Raw genomic sequence first — 20306 nt, forward strand, 5'->3', positions numbered from 1 at the left:
TGTTAGGTCTTTTCCATCTTTAAGATCTAGGAACATAGGAATTGTCACACTGGATCAGATCAGTTGTCCACCTAGTCTATTAGTCTGTCTTTGAGAATGACCAATACCAGCTGCTTCAGAGGAAGGTGTAAGAACCATGCAGAAAGTAGTTATGGCATAACCTGACACCAGGGAAAGATTTTTCCAGATCCTCCATTAGTTAGAGATTGGCTTATGTCCTGAAGCAGGAGGGCTTACAGCGCTTCTGAAATGCTTGTCTTTTTAAAAAATCCTTACTGTTATAACTCTGAGTATTCTTGTTACCCATATAAATGTCCATCCTTAACAGCTATAATTCTGTCAACTGTATTTTTGTCAACAGTGATGACAGATGATGATACTTAAATACTTGGCTAGCAATTTTAAATATTTTAGTATGGAGTGAGTTTAATAGCGTGAGTGATATTGTGGTTCTTGTAAAATAGAAAAGGTGAACAGGGACTATATACGTATTAGATACCTTTTGTTTGGGCTCTGATTAGCTAAGGAAGGACAGAGTCTTCTCTGATTGTCATTGAATGCATAACGTGGACAAACAGTGACAGTGCTACGGTAGTTGTGGAGCAATGAAGTAAGATTGATCAAAGACGACTAATTCTGTTTGCAGTGAATACAGCAGTGTTGTGTAGCTTGGCATCTAATGAAAAGCTAAGATCTGGTAACATATCCGGAAGGGGGCATTGTTAACAAGATTGCACCATGTGGGTTAAATATACGTAGTAACAAGATAATCTATAACAGGATTATCCTGCAATAAGACAACCCATTGAAGAGTTTCATGCCATTTACAAGAGCAAGAACTGTAAAGGCAAACCCTAGAGCAGTGCATAAGGGGAAACTGTGAAAACCACAAGTCGGCAGAGCTGACTGAGAATTAAGGAGGATAAAAGTAATACTGGTGAAAAAGATCTTGATGTCCTAAGAGTTTTACACGTAGTTTAGGCACACAGAATACTTGAACCGTACACGTTACACCGAATGCTCGTTATGGGGCCATCAGTTGAGACTACACATCTGTTCTAATCCTTCTTTGATCCAGCCAAGGGGAAGATATTAAGCCCATCGCTATGTCTCTCACTGGGAATGATCTACAGCTCTGAACTGTATTGTTCTTATATATAAAATACCAGCTCATAATTTCAAGACTGGCAGCAGGAGAACTGAAGTTATGGCTTTCCCAGACAATTGATGGTGCGGGCACCTCAGTTCAGACTTTCCTTCCCTGTCCTGCCAATATGCTTCAACTTACCTTTGCCTGCAGAGGTACTCCCAGTAGGTATAAGGTGTTCAGTCTCCTTGGCTCATTCACTCCTTGGCCTCAATGCTGAGTTTTCCAACAAGGACACCTGTTCTGATAATAGTTTTTGTGATGTGGGTACCTGCCCAGTTGTAATCAATTACGTTTCATATAAGCCACTGAATAGCTGAAAGTCAGGGTTAGTGACCTACTTTTAATTTTGTAGTTGCTCAGGGCCTGATGCACTGCTAGGTTACTCCAATTTTACACCGGTGTAACGCTGTTGCTTTAGACGATATTACATTGACACGAAACTGGAATAATGCAGCAGTACGTCAGGCTTTTATTGGGTATAGACGGCCCGCAGAAGCAAGCTTCCTGGTCCAGGTCAACAGCGACAGGCTAGCAGGGCTCACGCTAGCGCTCAAAAAATAAGCGTGTAGATAACACTTGGAAGTTGTGGAATGGGCTGGAACAGGGGACTCTGAAGCCAACCCCCTCTAGCTCAAGCAGTCTACACAGCAATTTGTAGACTGCTAGCACAAAAGCTGCTAGCCCAAGTCTGTCGACCTGGGCTGGGAAGCTCACTCCTGCTGGCATTGTAGACATACCCATTGTCTCTTGCTGTTTACTTGGGAACAGATAAGGTGCACTAGCTATGGTTTGCAGATGCATTTGTGCACAGCATAAATGACATATTTATCACATTGCACCTTGTTCATCTGTATCCTCTGAAATGCTGTGTTTGTGTGTTTGTGTGTATCTGCTGACTTATTGAGTTGTATTTGTTCCCAATTCATTGTCTCCCATCCCCCACTTTTTATTTTAGACACATTAACATTGGAAACCGGTTTCAGGCAGAGATACCAAACCTCCAGGATAGAGCATTTTTAGAAAATGATGAACATGCAGCATCGTTAGTGTGGAAACCCTGGGGAGACATTGCAACCAACCAGGAAACACAGGACAGAGGTGTCTTAAAAATTTTATCCTAAGACTATCCCAAGATTTTATGTTTAGAAATTGTTTTGCTGTCATTGCAACCTTGTGTTCTTTTTTAATTCTCTCCCTTATTAACTGCATTGTGCTGTGGAAAATGTTAATTTTCTTGACCTCTTTCTCAACACAGTTGCATTACAGGGAAGTGATTTGCTTAGTTTTGGGAGAGCTGAAGCAGTAAACAAATTAGACAGCTGTTGTGCTCCCAGTGGCATCTCCTCATCACAAATAGTCATGAACATCTCCATTAGTCTCCATTCATCTACAGTGACTTTGAAAGAGGAGATGTTTTGCTTAAGCACACTGGTTTATCAGTGAGACAGCCATGTTTAAAACAGATGAGACATTTCGCCATTCTTTCTGTGTTTTACTAGCGGCCCATTTGAGTATCGCAATTGTTCTTTTTTCCTTAAAGTAATGTTCTCATGCACTTTTCCTACCTCCATCATGGAACTTGACTCTGCTTTCTGATTGTGGTTGCAGTAACAGGACTACTAAATGTGGCCTGCTCCAGTGCGATGCCAGGGGGAGGGACCAATCTAGAACTAGCCCTGCATTGTCTGCATGAAGCACAAGGCAATATTCTGGTAAGAGCTATTTAGTCATAGGTAATAACTGGCCAAGTTCTGTTCTTAGTTACAACTTGTGTGAATTGGAAGTAATTCCATTTTGTCCAGGCTTACACCACTTGTAACTAAGAGTAAAATTTGACCCGGTGTCTCTAAATTTAAATGCAGCCTACCAAATCCTATTGTTACTGTCTGAATTTCTGTATCTTAGAATTATTAAACACCCCTGGTGGTGCATCCATATCTAACAGGCCATCAAGAAAGATTTATTACTGTTTCCATTGGAAATAGTGTTCACCTTCCATTGACTTCGGTGGATGCAGGATCAGCCCCCCAAATTTCCTATTGCACTTTAGTAGCTTAGTGAATATTATTTTGAGTTTGCACTGCAGTTCAACTAACAAGTCATTTCTGTTCCTTTCTGATTCAGGAACGCATACCTATTGAAAGAAAACACGTGAACGTGTTTAACTTTAAGGTTGTACTTAAGCTCTATTGAAGTCAATGAGATTGTATTTATGTGCTTTCCTGGACAGGGATGAATTTACACATGAGCTTAAGTGTAGATATTATGATTGGGAGAAGAGAGATTTTAGTTTTTACCCCCATGTACATTTCTGTGCACATTAGATGCCAAACTCAGATGCTTGGAAAGCTGTCAATATGACCTTCTGTGTCACAGAGTTTGAGCTACACTGCTCAAGTGTAAAACTGAAATATAAAGAGCATTACCGTTTTCGTATTTTCAAGAACATCTGTAAGCCAAGTCTTGCATTTTTAGAGTTCAAGGGCATAGAGAATACAAGTTTTAGTAGCTGGGAGCCTCTGCCATGCCATTTTCAAATTAACCTAAAATTGCGCTCAGTTTTATCCCCTACATATTTGTTATCATTACACTTAAGCCTGTCTGGCACTGGTTCATAGGATTTAAATTTTTTAAAATTTTGGTATATTAATTAGCTATACATTATTTTGTTACTTTAAAAGTGTTTTAAATGTATTTTAATAAAAAGGTTATGTAATTCCCATTCTGAAAATTAAGAATCACCAGACTAGATGAAACCCAAGGTAGATAGTCCAGTATGCTGTCTCTTCCAGTGGCTGGCACCAGATGCTTTAGAGGAAGATGGAAGAATCCTGCAGTCAGAAGATGTGGGATAATTTGCTTCCCACATAGGTCTCATCCCAGTCTCTCAGAGTCGGAGATTGGTTTAAGACCTGAAGAACAAGGTTTAATATCCCTTCCAAAATTTTTGTCATTTTTTTATAACTCTGGACATTCCTTTTATCCATATAAATATCCAGTTCCATTTTGAATCTTGTTAAATTCTTGGTCTCAACAGCTTCCTGTGGCAGTGAGTTCCACAGTTTAATTTCATGTTTGAAAAAGTATTTCTTTTTACCAGTTTTGAATTTCCCACTATTTAATTTAATTGACTTTCCCTTTGTTCTTGTGTTGTGAGACAGAGAGAACAGAAGTTCCTGATCTACCTTCTGTATGCCATCTATTATTTTATAGACTTTTATCATGTCCCCTCTTATTCATCTCCTTTCCAAGGTAAACAGTCCCAGTCTTTACAATCTCTCTTTGACAGTGTAAGTTAAACTATCAAAGCCTTTTTTTTTTTGGTCAGTGCCTCAATGCCCAGCTGTGAGGGAAGCCATATGAAGAGCGCTGGATTATTTGTTTGATCTGCAGCAACATATTTTCTCTCGTTTGTTTATGATTACATAAAATTATAGAAATGTAGGGCTGGAAGAGACCTCAAGAGGTCACCTACCTAGTCCATCTGCCTGTGCTGAAGCAGGATTAAGTATACCTAGACCATCCCTGGCAGGTATTTATCTAACCTGTTCTTAAAAACTTTCAAGGACAGGGATTTAACAACCTCCCTTGATAACCTGTTCCAATGTTTAACTATCCTTATAGTTAAAAGTTTTTCCTAATAGCTAACCTAAATCTGTTTAGCTGTAAACAGTAAGCCAGTTACTTCTTGTCATGCCCTCAGTGGACATGGAGAATGTTTGATCTCTATCTTCTTTATAACAGCCTTTTACATATTTTAAGAGACATATTATCACGTCCCTCCTCTTGTGATAACCAACATACTAGGATCTGGTCCTGCTGCCATTGAAGTCAATGGCAAACCTCTCCAAAGTCTACTGGTTTAGGGCTCAGTCATCTCTGAGCCAGTGCTGAGCCTAGTGCAAAGACTGAGAAGGAAGGCAGTGCATCCTGCAGGGGCTTACTGGTTCACCTAACGCACAGGTTAGAGCAGCCTTGGGGTTTGCACTCATTTGTGGCCCAGGTACAGTGGCTCTTATGGGAATACTCTGGCCACACCCTCCTTCCTGCAGTGTGACCCAGATGCCCCATGATACTTCTATGCCAGGGATTTCTGCGGGGGAGTAGTCTGTCTTAGTGCCAGGCAGAGAAGACTTATAAGCCTGGGGTGTCCCTGGCTGGGGGTGGTCTTATGGTTGCAGTGTAACTGCTATGCGCTGGCATAAGTGGCACAAAATGACTGAACCACAGGACAAATAACCCCCCTAATGTGGCAGGACACTGATACTTTTCTGCACAAGATGTTTGCACAAGATGTATTTTTTCTTAAAACACTTGAGGCATGAGCTAAAGCCATTGAAATCAGGGGAAAGTCTCCCATGGACTTCAGTGGGCTTTGCATCAGACCCCTAGAGAGCATTATATTACATTAGCATTGCCAACAGGAGCAAATTCTTCTCTCAGTGATGCTGGCATGAATCACTAAAGTCAGTGGATTTACATCAGCATAGCTGAGAGCAGAGTTTACCTCCCTGCTTCTCTTCTGAGGGCTCTGATTACTTTCTGGATTAAATTGTTGCAGGAGGCCCTAGAGATGCTGCTGTTTAGAGGACCTCAGAAAGCTCCATCCCACCCTCTTGCTGACTATCGTTATGCAGGTAAATTGAAAACAAAACCTGTAGTTCGGGACCAGTGAACTGGGATGCTAATAGACATGCAATAATTGGGTAACTCTGTGATTTGCCTTTAATTTTCTTCTTTTAAAAACACAGGCACTTTAAAAAATATAAACAGAAGATTCTTGCCCTGCGGTGTGATCACCTCGTCAATTTTAATATTGTTTACACTGTTTTCTTATGTTCAGCTCCCTGGTTCCCTTGTGACAGCGTGACTCTTTACCATGCACTGCCCTGCAGTGACACCCAATGGGAGAAGTATGCTGAAACATGGCAATGACAGATGCTTGCTATTGTGTGGTATTCTTTTCCATGGTGCATATGTTTTATAGTATGTGGTGTTTCCTGTGCCAGTAGTAATTTGAGTTTTTCAGACTTTTCTAACATATTACTGATTACTGTTTTTAATAGATTTGAATTGTTTCCCTGAGAGAGAAAAATGTGTACATGAATAATCAAGTGTTTTAATTTTGTAAGTGTGATGGTCCATTAAGCATGCTATGTGATCTAATAATTTGCATCTTATTACCATTAGGTTCAGATGTTTGGACACCTGTTGAGAAGCAGTTGTTTAAAAAGGCTTTTTGCCTACATAAGAAGGATTTTTACCTGATACAGAAGAAGGTAAGTCCTCTAGGCAGAGGGTTTTTTCAGATTGCTAAAGCTCCTTCGAGATTTAATTAGAGGAGTTATTTGTAGACTCTTTCTCAAGGCTAAAATGTTTTTGAAGTGTTTTTGATGTTTCTCAAAAAGAATCAGAAGCAAATGGGAAAAAAAGAGTTATAGATGGAATTTGTTTGTCTGAGGGAGTTCAAAGATAGTAGGCTAAGGGATTGTCTAGACAGGTAATTTAAACTGGATTAAGTCAAATTAATCTGGTTTGAAAATCCTTGTGTACACACAACGTATCACACTGACACGTTTATCATGAACTCTGAAGTCCTTTTTCAAAGTGAAATAACTTCGCTGCAATTCGAATTCCTCTGATATATTGACTGCTTTAGGAGTCTTCCAACATATATCCCACACAAGCGGCCATTATTGACCTATCTGTTTACCTGTGTGCTCTCCCGAGCTCTGGGGTCAGTTTGATCAGATGTTCCCTCCCGTTTATAAACTGGAAAGGTGCCAGATTTTGTCCTTTTGCGCCTGGATTTGAGTATATCACAGTAGCTGCTCCAGAACCTTTACAACATGACTCGAGCAGTTGCTTCAAGCTGAACTGAGACCCCACTTCTTCGCCCTCTGAGGAGAAGCATCAATGCAGGAAGCTCATATGGCCAGCCACCAGAATAAAGATTTTGTTGACATTGTTAGGCAGATGTCCTCGAGGGGCCATGACCATGATGTCAAAAAGTACCAGATAAAGAGCAAACTGGTCAGGAGGACCTATGCTAAAATGAGAGTTGACAGGAAGATATCTGTTGTATGCAGTGTTGTAGCCATGTTAATCCCAGGATATTAGAAAGATAAGGTGAGTGAGGTAATATGTTTTATTGAACAACTTCTGTTGGTGAGAGAGACAAGCTTAGAAGAGCTTTGTGTCAGCTCAAAAGCTTGTCTCTCTCACCAACAAAAGTTGGTCCAATAAAGGAAAAAGTCTGGCAGGGGACATGTAACTTGTCCAATTTTTGAGGAGCTGGACAGGATTTTACATAACTACATGACCACCCAACCCATGCAGTCTGTGGATCCTGCTGCCTGCTTTCTCCCTCCCACCCCTCTCCGAGGATAACTGGCAAGATCAACAGGAGTCATCAGAAGATGAGCATGAGAAGGCCAGTGAAGAGATCTCCCTGGAAAGCCAGGGTCCCTTCAAGATTCACACCCTGATGCCAGCCAGAATGAAAGCAAGCCCGAATCATGCCTTGCTGCAACCAAGCATACTTCCCAGACAGCAACCCAGACCAGGACTGAGGAGGCTGATCCTATGGAGGGAACCTTGCATGTATGGTTTTTTAAAATTATTAATAATTTAATATAGAAGTTTTAATGTATTATTGTTAAGCTACACTGCTGTGCCAGCTTCTGTTCTGGGTGCCTCATGGCTGCAGCCATTGTAGGTGGATGTGAGTCCCAGATCCTTGCCTCCCTCCATTGGCCCATGCTATCTGTTCTCCCCTCCCCCATATGCCTTACCAAAATGGCGGTGACTCCGGCTGGGCAGTTGATCTCTTATCTCATGCTGAAACCCCAACTACCAACTATTTTCAGGCCCATGCCGTGGAAGGCACGTGCCCATCCCTCAGTTGTCCATACCAGCAAGCCCCCCCCAATCCCAATCTCCAGCTCAAAATGGTGGTTGACAGCATGGTGCAGCTTCAGCCTCCACGCCACCCACCTCACGGCAGATTCAAATAATAAAAACCATTCTTTTGTCCAAATTGCAAAAGTTTATTGAGACAGTGATTACAGGAAAAGCAGTTTGGTTAGCATTCTCACTTTGTATGAGGTAGAGATGCACATTGCATGCCCATAAAGCTACAAAGAGTACAATTCCCTGCTGAGGTATAAATGCCTTGTAACACACATTCTTACAGTAAAAAAGCTTTGCTATGAGGATAGCAAAACTCTTAACAGCTTTTCACAGGCTTACATAGAGCTAGACTGGTAAAAGCAAATGCTTCAGGCAATCATTGTAGAACCCTATCAAGTTTTCTCTGCACTTTCACCATGTCTCCCCATACAGGGGAGATAAAGCAAAATGTAAGACTGAGAAATTGCTCAGTTGTTGTTTGTAGATTATGAGAAAAAGCTGCATGGTTATTCCTGGTATAGTTTGCGATTCCCTTTTGCTCCTGCAGCACTTCTGGGTGGGGACCATCTTGGTGAATAACTTGACTGTGCATCTCACTGGTGTGCCCTTTATCTTTTTGAGTAAGTCCATTCTCTACCTCCTAGTCACCTGCCTCGGGTCATCCAGAGGTGGGACAGCCTAAAGTGGAGGTAGAGGATATTACTATCCAGTTCACTCCCAGATTCGACCCACTCTCCCTTATAACACCAAATAAGCGACACCAAGGCACAGCAGAACTCCAAAGCCAGACTGGGAACATCATTCCTAACCTCAGCTCCCTCTCTCCTCCTGGCCAGCCTCCAAGGCACAGTCAAACCAAGATCCATAAACCTGGAAATCCTGGGCGCCCCATCATCTCAGGCATTGGCACCCTGACAGCAGGATTGTCTGGCTATGTAGACTCCCTCCTCAGGCCCTACGCTACCAGCACTCCCAGCTACCTTCGAGACACCACTGACTTCCTGAGGAAACTTCAATCCATCGGTGATCTTCCTGATAACACCATCCTGGCTACTATGGATGTAGAAGCCCTCTACACCAACATTCCACACAAAGATGGACTACAAGCCGTCAAGAACACTATCCCCGATAATGTCACGGCTAACCTGGTGGCTGAACTTTGTGACTTTGTCCTTACCCATAACTATTTCACATTTGGGGACAATGTATACCTTCAGATCAGCGGCACTGCTATGGGTACCCGCATGGCCCCACAGTATGCCAACATTTTTATGGCTGATTTAGAACAACGCTTCCTCAGCTCTCGTCCCCTAAAGCCCCTACTCTACTTGCGCTATATTGATGACATCTTCATCATCTGGACCCATGGAAAAGAAGCCCTTGAGGAATTCCACCATGATTTCAACAATTTCCATCCCACCACCAACCTCAGCCTGGTCCATTCCACACAAGAGATCCACTTCCTGGACACTACAGTGCTAATAAACAATGGCCACATAAACACCACCCTATACCGGAAACCTACTGACCGCTATTCCTACCTACATGCCTCCAGCTTTCACCCTGACCACACCACACGATCCATCGTCTACAGCCAAGCTCTGCGATACAACCGCATTTGCTCCAACCCCTCAGACAGAGACAAACACCTACAAGAACTCTGTCAAGCTTTCTTACAACTACAATACCCACCTGCAGAAGTAAAGAAACAGATTGATAGAGCCAGAAGAGTTCCCAGAAGTTACCTACTACAGGACAGGCCTAACGAAGAAAATAACAGAACGCCACTAGCGGTCACCTTCAGCCCCCAACTAAAACCCCTCCAATGCATTATTAAGGATCTACAACCTACCCTGAAGGATGACCCAACACTCTCACAAATCTTGGGAGACAGGCCAGTCCTTGCCTACAGACAGCCCCGCAACCTGAAGCAAATACTCACCAGCAACCACATACCACACAACAGAACCACTAACCCAGGAACCTATCCTTGCAACAAAGCCCGTTGCCAACTGTGCCCACATATCTATTCAGGGGACACCATCACAGGGCCTAATAACATCAGCCACACTATCAGAGGCTCGTTCACCTGCACATCCACCAATGTGATATATGCCATCATGTGCCAGCAATGCCCCTCTGCCATGTACATTGGTCAAACTGGACAGTCTCTACGTAAAAGAATAAATGGACACAAATCAGATGTCAAGAATTATAACATTCATAAACCAGTCGGAGAACACTTCAATTTCTCTGGTCACGCAATCACAGACATGAAGGTCGCTATCTTAAAACAAAAAAACTTCAAATCCAGACTCCAGCGAGAAACTGCTGAATTGGAATTCATTTGCAAATTGGATACTATTAATTTAGGCTTAAATAGAGACTGGGAGTGGCTAAGTCATTATGCAAGGTAGCCTGTTTCCTCTTGTTTTTTCCTACCCCCCCCCCCAGATGTTCTGGTTTAACTTGGAATTAAACTTGGAGAGTGGTCAGTTTAGATGAGCTATTACCAGCAGGAGAGTGAGTTTGTGTGTGTATGGGGGTGGGGGGATGTGAGAAAACCTGGATTTATGCAGGAAATAGCCCGACTTGATTATGTAAAGAGTTGTCACTTTGGATGGGCTAGCACCAGCAGGAGAGTGAATTTGTGTGGGGGGGTGGAGGGTGAGAAAACCTGGATTTGTGCTGGAAATGGCCCACCTGATGATCACTTTAGATAAGCTATTACCAGCAGGACAGTGGGGTGGGAGGAGGTATTGTTTCATATTCTCTGTGTATTTATAAAGTCTGCTGCAGTTTCCACGGTATGCATCTGATGAAGTGAGCTGTAGCTCACGAAAGCTCATGCTCAAATAAATTGGTTAGTCTCTAAGGTGCCACAAGTACTCCTTTTCTTTTTGCGAATACAGACTAACACGGCTGTTACTCTGAAACCTGTCATTACATACACCACTTACCATGGCCCAGGTTCTCCTGAGACTGGGAAGAATCTCAGAAAGGGAAAGCCAGAGATGCATACAAGAAAAATGCTATCTCAGCCTCACTAGAATATGAACAGTAATTGCTTGTGAATTTTTGAACTCCCACAATCATGGCATATACACTGGCTAGACCCTCAAGGAGAAGGGCTTTTACCAACAGCTGAGCAGTTGGCTAACCTGTGGAAGAGAAAACGGAAAACTCACGATGAAATATTCGCACACATCATTTAAAATAGTGGAGAGGTGGAGGCAGCATTTGAGGATGGAGAGAGAATCAGACAAGCTGCTCGACAGGGAGATCGTTGCAGTGGCCAAAGGCAGCATGGTGGTTGCCAAAGGCAGCATGGCAGTTGCCAGGGATCTCATTGGCATGGACAAAACCAGTATGGAAAAAGACAGGGAGATGGAGAAGCAACTCCTGGAGGCAACACAAAGCCAAAATGCCCTGCTGCAGCGCATGTCACTATTAGGGCAGCTGGCGGTGCAGTATTGTAAACCAACACACAGGCATATTATGGAGCCCTTGGACAATACAGGCTGCTGGGAACCACATTAACTCCTCCCTGCTGTAAACCCTCAGCAGGGCTCCAATAGGCCATTCTCTTCACAGACTCAAGCTTCGGGAACTGAGAACAGTGCCAGCTGGAACACCAGCCCTTTTGAGCTCTCTATCATTCCTGGTAACTTCAAGCCTTGCCACTCAACACCAGAAGACCTAGGAACAAGAAGAAGAGGCAGAGCCAGGGCAAATACTTGCCTTTGACTTTAAACCCCTACACTGCTTGTGTTGTGTCTTGCCCTGTGCTGTTTTGTTTCGCTGCTATTTAAAAGGGCACTTTGTAGTTTGGTAATAGAATGTTTTTAATATATTGTTTCATAATTAAAAACATTTTTCATTACCATTTCACTTCAAGATGTATTTTCTGTTTATTACATGGTAGATGGTACATGGAAATAATAAAAACCTTGAAAACTTCATTCATAAGGAGTTGACAGCTCATTTCACATAGAAAATCATTATTTGCACTTATTCTTGGGTTTTTACTACATATGTAGGCAAAGAGACCCGTTTAAATAGGGATTGCCACACGGTTGCGCTTCCACCGCTCATAAACAACACTGCACACACAAAAAACTCCCAACACTTTCCTGCCCCCCCGTGCATTAACAGCTGGGTGTACAGCTGCACAGTTTCAGGCCTGAGACTTAAAAGAAGAACAAAGGGCATCCCAGACAATATTGCCATGGCTATTTGTGTTTTCTAGTGGATACCTCACTGGCTACTCAAAGTGCTGAGTAAGTCTTTGCACCTAAACCTCCCACCCATCACTAAAGCTTTCTCCCTTACTCTCACAAGTATAGTGCAAAATACAGCTTGCTGCTGTAATATTTAGGATGCTTTTTGCTGTTGCTTCCAACCTGTTTAACAAACAGCTCCATCTCCCTTTCAGATGGCCGATTGCATACTCCACTGTCTTTCTGCAACTACTGTGGTGGTAGTTAAATAGTTCCTTCCTTCTGTTCAAGCAGCCTGTGAATGGCTTCATTAACCAGAGAAACAGAGGATTAGTTGAATCTCCCAAGATATCGAGTAACATCCACACCATTAATGTCCATAGTGTTTCCGTGGGCAAACAGTCCTTTTTCCATTGAGTTAAATAGAGCTGAGTTCCGAAAGATCCTGGCATTGTGGGCCCTTCCAAACCACCTGGCATTTATGTTTGTAAATCTGCCACAGTGGTTAACAAACCCTTGGAGTGTCATGGAGAAATACCCCTTTCTGTTAGTCAGCACCAGGCCCTGGTGTGAGCAGCAAACAATAGGCACACAGGTCCCATCAATTGCCCCACTACAGTTTGGGAATCCCATATGTACAAAGCCATTGATAACCTCCTGAGCATTACCAAGTTTTGTAACCCATTGCAGTAGTACTTCTTCCATGGCATCACACACCTCCATGATAATGAGCCCGATGGTGGATCTCTCCACACTGAATTGATTAGCTTCATACCAGTAGCATTCAGGGTGGCCAGCTGCCAGATGGCCTTGGCGACCTGCTTGTTTGCAAGTATGGGGCATCACATGTTGGTACACTGCCGCTGCAGCTCTATCGTTAGTTCAGCACATATCTCCAAAAAGGCTGTCTTCCCCAACCTGAAATTCTCTTGTCACTGCTGGTCATCCCAGGTGTGCAGAACAATCCTTTCCCACCAATCTGTGCTTGTCTCCTGAGCCCAGAAATGGCGCTAGATGCTGTGAAACTGCACCAAGAACCAGTCCTGTTCTGTCACTTGCCAGGTGTCTTCCTTTTCTTTCTCATCCATGTCCCAGTTCCACCACCACTGAAGACCCTCCTGCTGCTCGAGAAGCTGCTGCAGCTGCCACATCATCAGCTCAGTGTTGAGGCAAGCAAAGTCCAAAGCCAGTTCATCCATTTTTGTGTGCTGAGCACACAAGCAGCCTCTGCCTATTCGAGGTTGCCAGAATAGCAGCACGGAGCATTGATGGGTCCATTCTGGCTAACAGTAATTCAGAACTGATGCTAGTCCACACACAAAGGAAGCACAGGGCGGAGACAGATGAATCATGGGATTTTGTAAAAATTTCAACTCACCTGGTTTCCACTATGCATCCCACAATGCACAGTGAGAAAAATCCCAGAATGCACACTGCTCAACAGCAAAACAAAGGAACATGGGATACCTTCCAAGAATGCCACAACCTCAGTTTGCAGCAAACCACTGTGGTGTTTGCAGTGATTTGCTTTGAAAGAGGGCACCCTTCTCCCATGTGCATGCTGTTACTGTGACTTGCATACTGCATGTTACTTGATGCACAGGGATCTGTCCTGGGTCTGGTTCTGTTCAGTATTTTCATAAATGATTTGGATAATGGCATAGGGAGTACACTTACAAAATTTGCGGATGATTCCAAGCCGGGAGGGGTTGCAAGCCCTTTGGAGGACAGGATTAGAATTCAAAATGATCTTGACAAACTGGAGAAATGGTCTGAAATAAATAGGATGAAATTCATTAAAGAGAAATGCAAAGTACTGCAGTTAGGAAGGATTAATCAATTGCACAGATACAAAACAGGAAATGTCTGCCTAGGAAGGAGTACTGCAGAAAAGTATCTGCGGGTTATAGTGGATCACAAACTAAATAGAGTCAACAATGTAATACTGTTGCAAAAAAAGCAAACTGCATTCTGGAATATATTAGCAGGAGTGTTGTAAACAAGACTTGAGAAGTAATTCTTCCGCTCCACTCCACACTGATAAGGCCTCAACTGGAGTACTCTGTCCAGTTCTGGGCAGCACATTTCAGGAATGATGTGGACAAAGTAGAGAAAGTCCAAAGGAGAGCAACAAAAATGATTAAAGGTTTAGAAAACATGACCTACAAGGAAAGATTGAAAAAACTGGGTTTGTTTAGTCTGCAGAAGAGAAGACTGTGCGGGGACATGATAACTATCTTAAAGTAGTAAAGAGGCGGATGATCAATTGTTCTCCTTATCCACTGAGGACATGCTAAGATATAATGGGCTTAAATTGCAGCAAAGGAGATTTAGGTTAGCCATTAGGAAAAAATTCCTACTGTTAGGGTAGTTAAGCACTGGAACAAATTACCTGGAGAGGTTGTGGAATCTCTGTCATTTGACGTTTTTAAGAACAGGTTAGACAAAAATCAGTCAGGGATGATGCAGATAATACTTACTCCTGCCTCAGTGCATTGGACTGGACTAGACGACCTAGTGAGGTCCCTTCCCATCCTACATTTCTGTGATTTGTATGATTTCTATAAAGAGTTTAACTATTGTATTTTTAAAAAGCATTCCTTATCAGGGACAATCAAATGTTGTGCTTAACCAATTTACAGTGTCTCTTATATTTCAAATCCTCTGTGCATTAGAATTCAAACTCTTTCTTTCTTTCTTTCTTTCTTTCTTTCTTTCTTTCTTTCTTTTCTTTCTAATAAAATTATGCCTATACAAGGTACTAGTTGCTGTAATGCGTAAGTAGCAGTACAAGAAAATTCCAGCAGCATTAAAATAATCATTCAAACAGGAACTTAGCCAGCCACTTACCAAATATCCATTCCATCTATTCATAATTCTGGGAAGCTTACTCTGAGCCTTCTCAAAAACCCCTATCAAACACCTTTTTCAGCCTGCCAGGGAAGTCACCAGATTTGGGCTATATCAACCCAGGTGGGAAACTGCTCCCAGAGCCCTTCCAGGGGAATGCCTTGTCAGCAGCCTCCTCTTTTTTATAATGAGAGGAATCCCGCTCAAGCACCACTGCTTATCGCAGCTGTAGCAGTGTGGTATTGTATGAAAGGCTCTCAAAGCACTTTACAAACATACATTAATTAAACCTCTCAGATTGGCTCCCAGTCTTGGGATGAGCCTATATCACAAATACATATTTCTAGGTACTTACATGGCCCTTAGCATTGTGATTTCTGAACACGCATTATGGTGGGAATGAAAAAAATCCCACACAGACGCAGTTTTTGTATTGTGTTTTGCAGAAATAACTATATTACTTCTGTTTTTTCCTAATAGATTCAGACTAAGAATGTGTCCCAGTGTGTTGAATATTACTATATCTGGAAAAAAATAATAAAATTTGACTTCAGTCGACCAAAAGTAAGTGATAGAAAAAAGGGTTCAAGGATTCAGGAGAAGGATGAGGTAGAAGAGACAGCAGAAAAGGTAGAAAAAGACTGCTTGGGGAATCTGTCTGAGATTCAGCTCTTTAATTTAAAGATCTTCCATTGCCTTAGGAGATGTGGAGTTCATGTGTGTAGCAAGCTCCCTCCAGGAAACACCTTCCTATTTAATATTCTGTTGCTACCCTTTAACTTGCAGAGACCTACAGAATAATATTGCAAAAAATCTCAAACAAACCCTGTTCAATAGTTAGCATGTTATACTATGCCTAACATTTCCCATTACTCTCGCAGGGAAAAAGAAAAGGAGTACTTGTGGCACCTTAGAGACTAGCCAATTTATTTGAGCATAAGCTTTCGTGAGCTACAGCTCACTTCATCGGATACATATTGTGGAAAGTACAGAAGATCTTTTTGTACACACAAACCATGAAAAAATGGGTGTTTACCACTACAAAAGGTTTTCTTTCCCCCCACACCCCACTCTCCTGCTGGTAATAGCTTGTCTAAAGTGATCACTCTCCTTACAATGTGTATGATAATCAAGTTGGGCCATTTCCAGCACAAATCCAGGTTTTCTCCCCACCCCCCCTCACAAACCCACTCTCCTGTTCGTAATAGCTTATCTAAAATGATCACTCTCCTTACAATGTGTATGATAATCAAGTTGGGCCATTTCCAGCACAAATTCAGGGTTTAACAAGAACGTCTGAGGAGGGGGCGGGAGGTAGGAAAAAACAAGGGGAAATAGGTTACCTTTCATAATGACTTAGCCACTCCCAGTCTCTATTCAAGCCTAAGTTAATTGTATCCAATTTGCAAGTGAATTCCAATTCAACAGTCTCTCGCTGGAGTCTGGTTTTGAAGTTTTTCTGTTGTAATATCGCAACTTTCATGTCTGTAATTGCGTGACCAGAGAGATTGAAGTGTTCTCTGACTGGTTTATGAATGTTATAATTCTTGACATCTGATTTGTGTCCATTTATTCTTTTAGGTAGAGACTGTCCAGTTTGACCAATGTACATGGCAGAGGGGCATTGCTGGCACATGATGGCATATATCACATTGGTGGATGTGCAGGTGAACGAGCCTCTGATAGTGTGGCTGATGTTATTAGGCCCTGTGATGGTGTCCCCTGAATAGATATGTGGGCACAGTTGGCAACGGGCTTTGTTGCAAGGATAGGTTCCTGGGTTAGTGGTTCTGTTGTGTGGTATGTGGTTGCTGGTGAGTATTTGCTTCAGGTTGGGGGGCTGTCTGTAGGCAAGGACTGGCCTGTCTCCCAAGATTTGTGAGAGTGTTGAGTCATCCTTCAGGGTAGGTTGTAGATCCTTAATAATGCATTGGAGGGGTTTTAGTTGGGGGCTGAAGGTGACGGCTAGTGGCGTTCTGTTATTTTCTTTGTTAGGCCTGTCCTGTAGTAGGTGACTTCTGGGAACTCTTCTGGCTCTATCAATCTGTTTCTTCACTTCTGCAGGTGGGTATTGTAATTGTAAGAATGCTTGATAGAGATCTTGTAGGTGTTTGTCTCTGTCTGAGGGGTTGGAGCAAATGCGGTTGTATTGCAGAGCTTGGCTGTAGACAATGGATTGTGTGGTGTGGTCAGGGTGAAAGCTGGAGGCATGTAGGTAGGAATAGCAGTCAGTAGGTTTCCGGTATAGGGTGGTGTTTATGTGACCATCGTTTATTAGCACTGTAGTGTCCAGGAAGTGGATCTCTTGTGTGGACTGGTCCAGGCTGAGGTTGATGGTGGGGTGGAAATTGTTGAAATCATGGTGGAATTCCTCAAGGGCTTCTTTTCCATGGGTCCAGATGATGAAGATGTCATCAGTGTAGCGCAAGTAGAGTAGGGGCGTTAGGGGACGAGAGCTTAGGAAGCGTTGTTCTAAGTCAGCCATAAAAATGTTGGCATACTGTGGGGCCATGCGGGTACCCATAACAGTGCTGCTGATTTGAAGGTATACATTGTCCCCAAATGTAAAATAGGTTTCAGAGTAACAGCCGTGTTAGTCTGTATTCGCAAAAAGAAAAGGAGTACATGGGTAAGGGCAAAGTCACAAAGTTCAGCCACCAGGTTAGCCGTGACATTATCGGGGATAGTGTTCTTGACGGCTTGTAGTCCATCTTTGTGTGGAATGTTGGTGTAGAGGGCTTCTACATCCATAGTGGCTAGGGTGGTGTTATCGGGAAGATCACTGATGGATTGTAGTTTCCTCAGGAAGTCAGTGGTGTCTCGAAGGTAGCTGGGAGTGCTGGGAGTGTAGGGCCTGAGGAGGGGGTCTACATAGCCAGACAATCCTGCTGTCAGGGTGCCAATGCCTGAGATGATGGGGCGCCCAGGATTTCCAGGTTTATGGATCTTGGGTAGTAGATAGAATATCCCAGGTCGGGGTTCCAGGGGTGTGTCTGTGCGGATTTGTTCTTGTGCTTTTTCAGGGAGTTTCTTGAGCAAATGCTATAGTTTCTTTTGGTAACTCTCAGTGGGATCAGAGGGTAATGGCTTGTAGAAAGTGGTGTTGGAGAGCTGCAGAGCAGCCTCTTGTTCATATTCCGACCTATTCATGATGACAACAGCACCTCCTTTGTCAGCCTTTTTGATTATGATGTCATAGTTGTTTCTGAGGCTGTGGATGGCATTGTGTTCTGCACGGCTGAGGTTGTGGGGCAAGTGATGCTGCTTTTCCACAATTTCAGCCTGTGCACATTGGCGGAAGCACTCTATGTAGAAGTCCAGTCTGCTGTCTCAACCTTCAGGAGGAGTCCACCTAGAATCCTTCTTTTTGTAGTGTTGGTAGGGAGGTCTCTGTGGATTAGTATGTTGTTCAGAGGTGTGTTGGAAATATTCCTTGAGTCGGAGACGTCGAAAATAGGATTCTAGGTCACCACAGAACTGTATCCCCTTGTTTTTTCCTACCCCCCCAAGACGTTCTTGTTAAACCCTGCATTTGTGCTGGAAATGGCCCACCTTGATTATCATACACATTGTAAGGAGAGTGATCACTTTAGATAAGCTATTACCAGCAGGAGAGTGGGGTGTGGGGGGAAAGAAAACCTTTTGTAGTGGTAAACACCCATTTTTTCATGGTTTGTGTGTATAAAAAGATCTTCTGTACTTTCCACAGTATGCATCCGATGAAGTGAGCTGTAGCTCACGAAAGCTTATGCTCAGATAAATTGGTTAGTCTCTAAGGTGCTACAAGTCCTCCTTTTCTTTTTGCGAATACAGACTAACACGGCTGCTACTCTGAAATCTTGCAGGGAAGTTATGTAACAATAACAGTTGAGCAGGGGGTTGGACTAGATGACCTCCCGAGGTCCCTTCCAACCCTGATATTCTATGATTCTATGACTATTTGCTCTTGACATTATGACACCATTGCTAATTAAAACAAGAAAATTAAGAAAACTCTTAGCTCCTAATTAACCATCTAAAATAATCCCTAGCTCCTTGTTAGTAATGCTGTCAGCATTAAACTTGTCATTGCTGATGTGGCAGTGTCATCTTTGACATGCCAGTGTTCTGCAAAAAAAACCCGCCACGTACATGACACAGAGCACAGGCGCCGCTGAACTGTTTCATGGCAGCAAGTGGGGAATAAGACTGAGCAGAAAGATTTTTGCTGAGGTCCACAGATCCATTACAATGAGCACTTCAGCCTGCTTGCAGCTGGGTGGCAGAACCAAGCCTGCCACTCCTTGGCAGCAGGGGAATGGCTCATCTCCTCAAGTTCTCTCCAGTTTTTTCTGTCCTCCTCCAATGGCATGTAGCTCCCCTCTCCTCCCTGCTGCAGCATTGCTGAGGGAAATTCCAAACTTCAGTTCAAATTTTTAAGACCAACAATAGGGCTTAATAATGTGTCTGTGTAATTCCCAGCCATGCCCCAGGGCTGTATTGGATTTTGGGGAGAAACTGTCTGTCTCAGCTCCACTTCCCCTACTGGGGCGTTGGTTCCCTGGAGGCTTCAGGGAGGGAATTAGGCCAAGAAAAGCCAGAGGAAGGGTCCATGTCTCTTGCTTCTCCACTTATCGAGCATCTCTCTGGAGAGCTTGTGCGGCTCTGTGGGCAGAGAGCAAGTTGACTCACAGCTCAGGCCAGGCAGGATTCCCTCAATCCCTCGCCCCGCAGGAGAAAGGAAGAAGGCAGGATTAGAAAAGAATTGGGTCCCTGGCAGGCAGCCCTCCCTCCCCCATCTCTACGATAGAAGCCAAGCTAAAAGGGCAGCGTGCCAAGTGAAGATCCCCTCTGAAATCGTATAGCCCGAATCAGCAGCTAAGCTTCCCCATGGGTCAAAGATGGAGGGCACCAGACACAGCACAGAAGCTACTAACACCAGAGAGTTCTATATGGGACCTTTGGGCCCAACACCTCCCCCCCCCCCGCTGCCCTTCTCTTTAATGCTCCCTCCCTCCTGCCCCCAGAGGATCCAGTCTCATATCCAATCTCCTGCTGAGGCCTGCAGGAGAAACACAGATCTGTCTAGCCTGTGTGGATCCCATGCAACAGAGAGAGGCTGCTGTGGGGTCTATCCTTGAGCTGCAGGCCAGTGCCTTCCTGAGAAACCATGTGGGGAAGGAGAGACAAATAGA

The 20306-nt window shown here is 43.4% G+C and overlaps 1 protein-coding gene across 3 annotated transcripts in view; it reads left to right on the forward strand.

The window, feature by feature from the left end:
• The window catches only part of ZNF541 (zinc finger protein 541), a 49356-nt gene that overhangs the window by 24377 nt on the left and 4673 nt on the right, over positions 1-20306 (forward strand). For 2 of the 3 annotated variants that reach the window (XM_048832781.2, XM_075122648.1), the window contains 5 exons: positions 2106-2248; positions 2759-2862; positions 5712-5787; positions 6341-6429; positions 15613-15696. In XM_048832781.2, coding sequence (XP_048688738.2) covers positions 2106-2248; positions 2759-2862; positions 5712-5787; positions 6341-6429; positions 15613-15696 — 496 coding nt within the window. The remainder of the gene's footprint in view (positions 1-2105; positions 2249-2758; positions 2863-5711; positions 5788-6340; positions 6430-15612; positions 15697-20306) is intronic. The other variant, XM_075122649.1, reaches the window with a different exon arrangement.

This window comes from Caretta caretta, chromosome 23 (assembly GCF_965140235.1).
Source record: "Caretta caretta isolate rCarCar2 chromosome 23, rCarCar1.hap1, whole genome shotgun sequence".
Taxonomy (NCBI): domain Eukaryota; kingdom Metazoa; phylum Chordata; order Testudines; family Cheloniidae; genus Caretta; species Caretta caretta.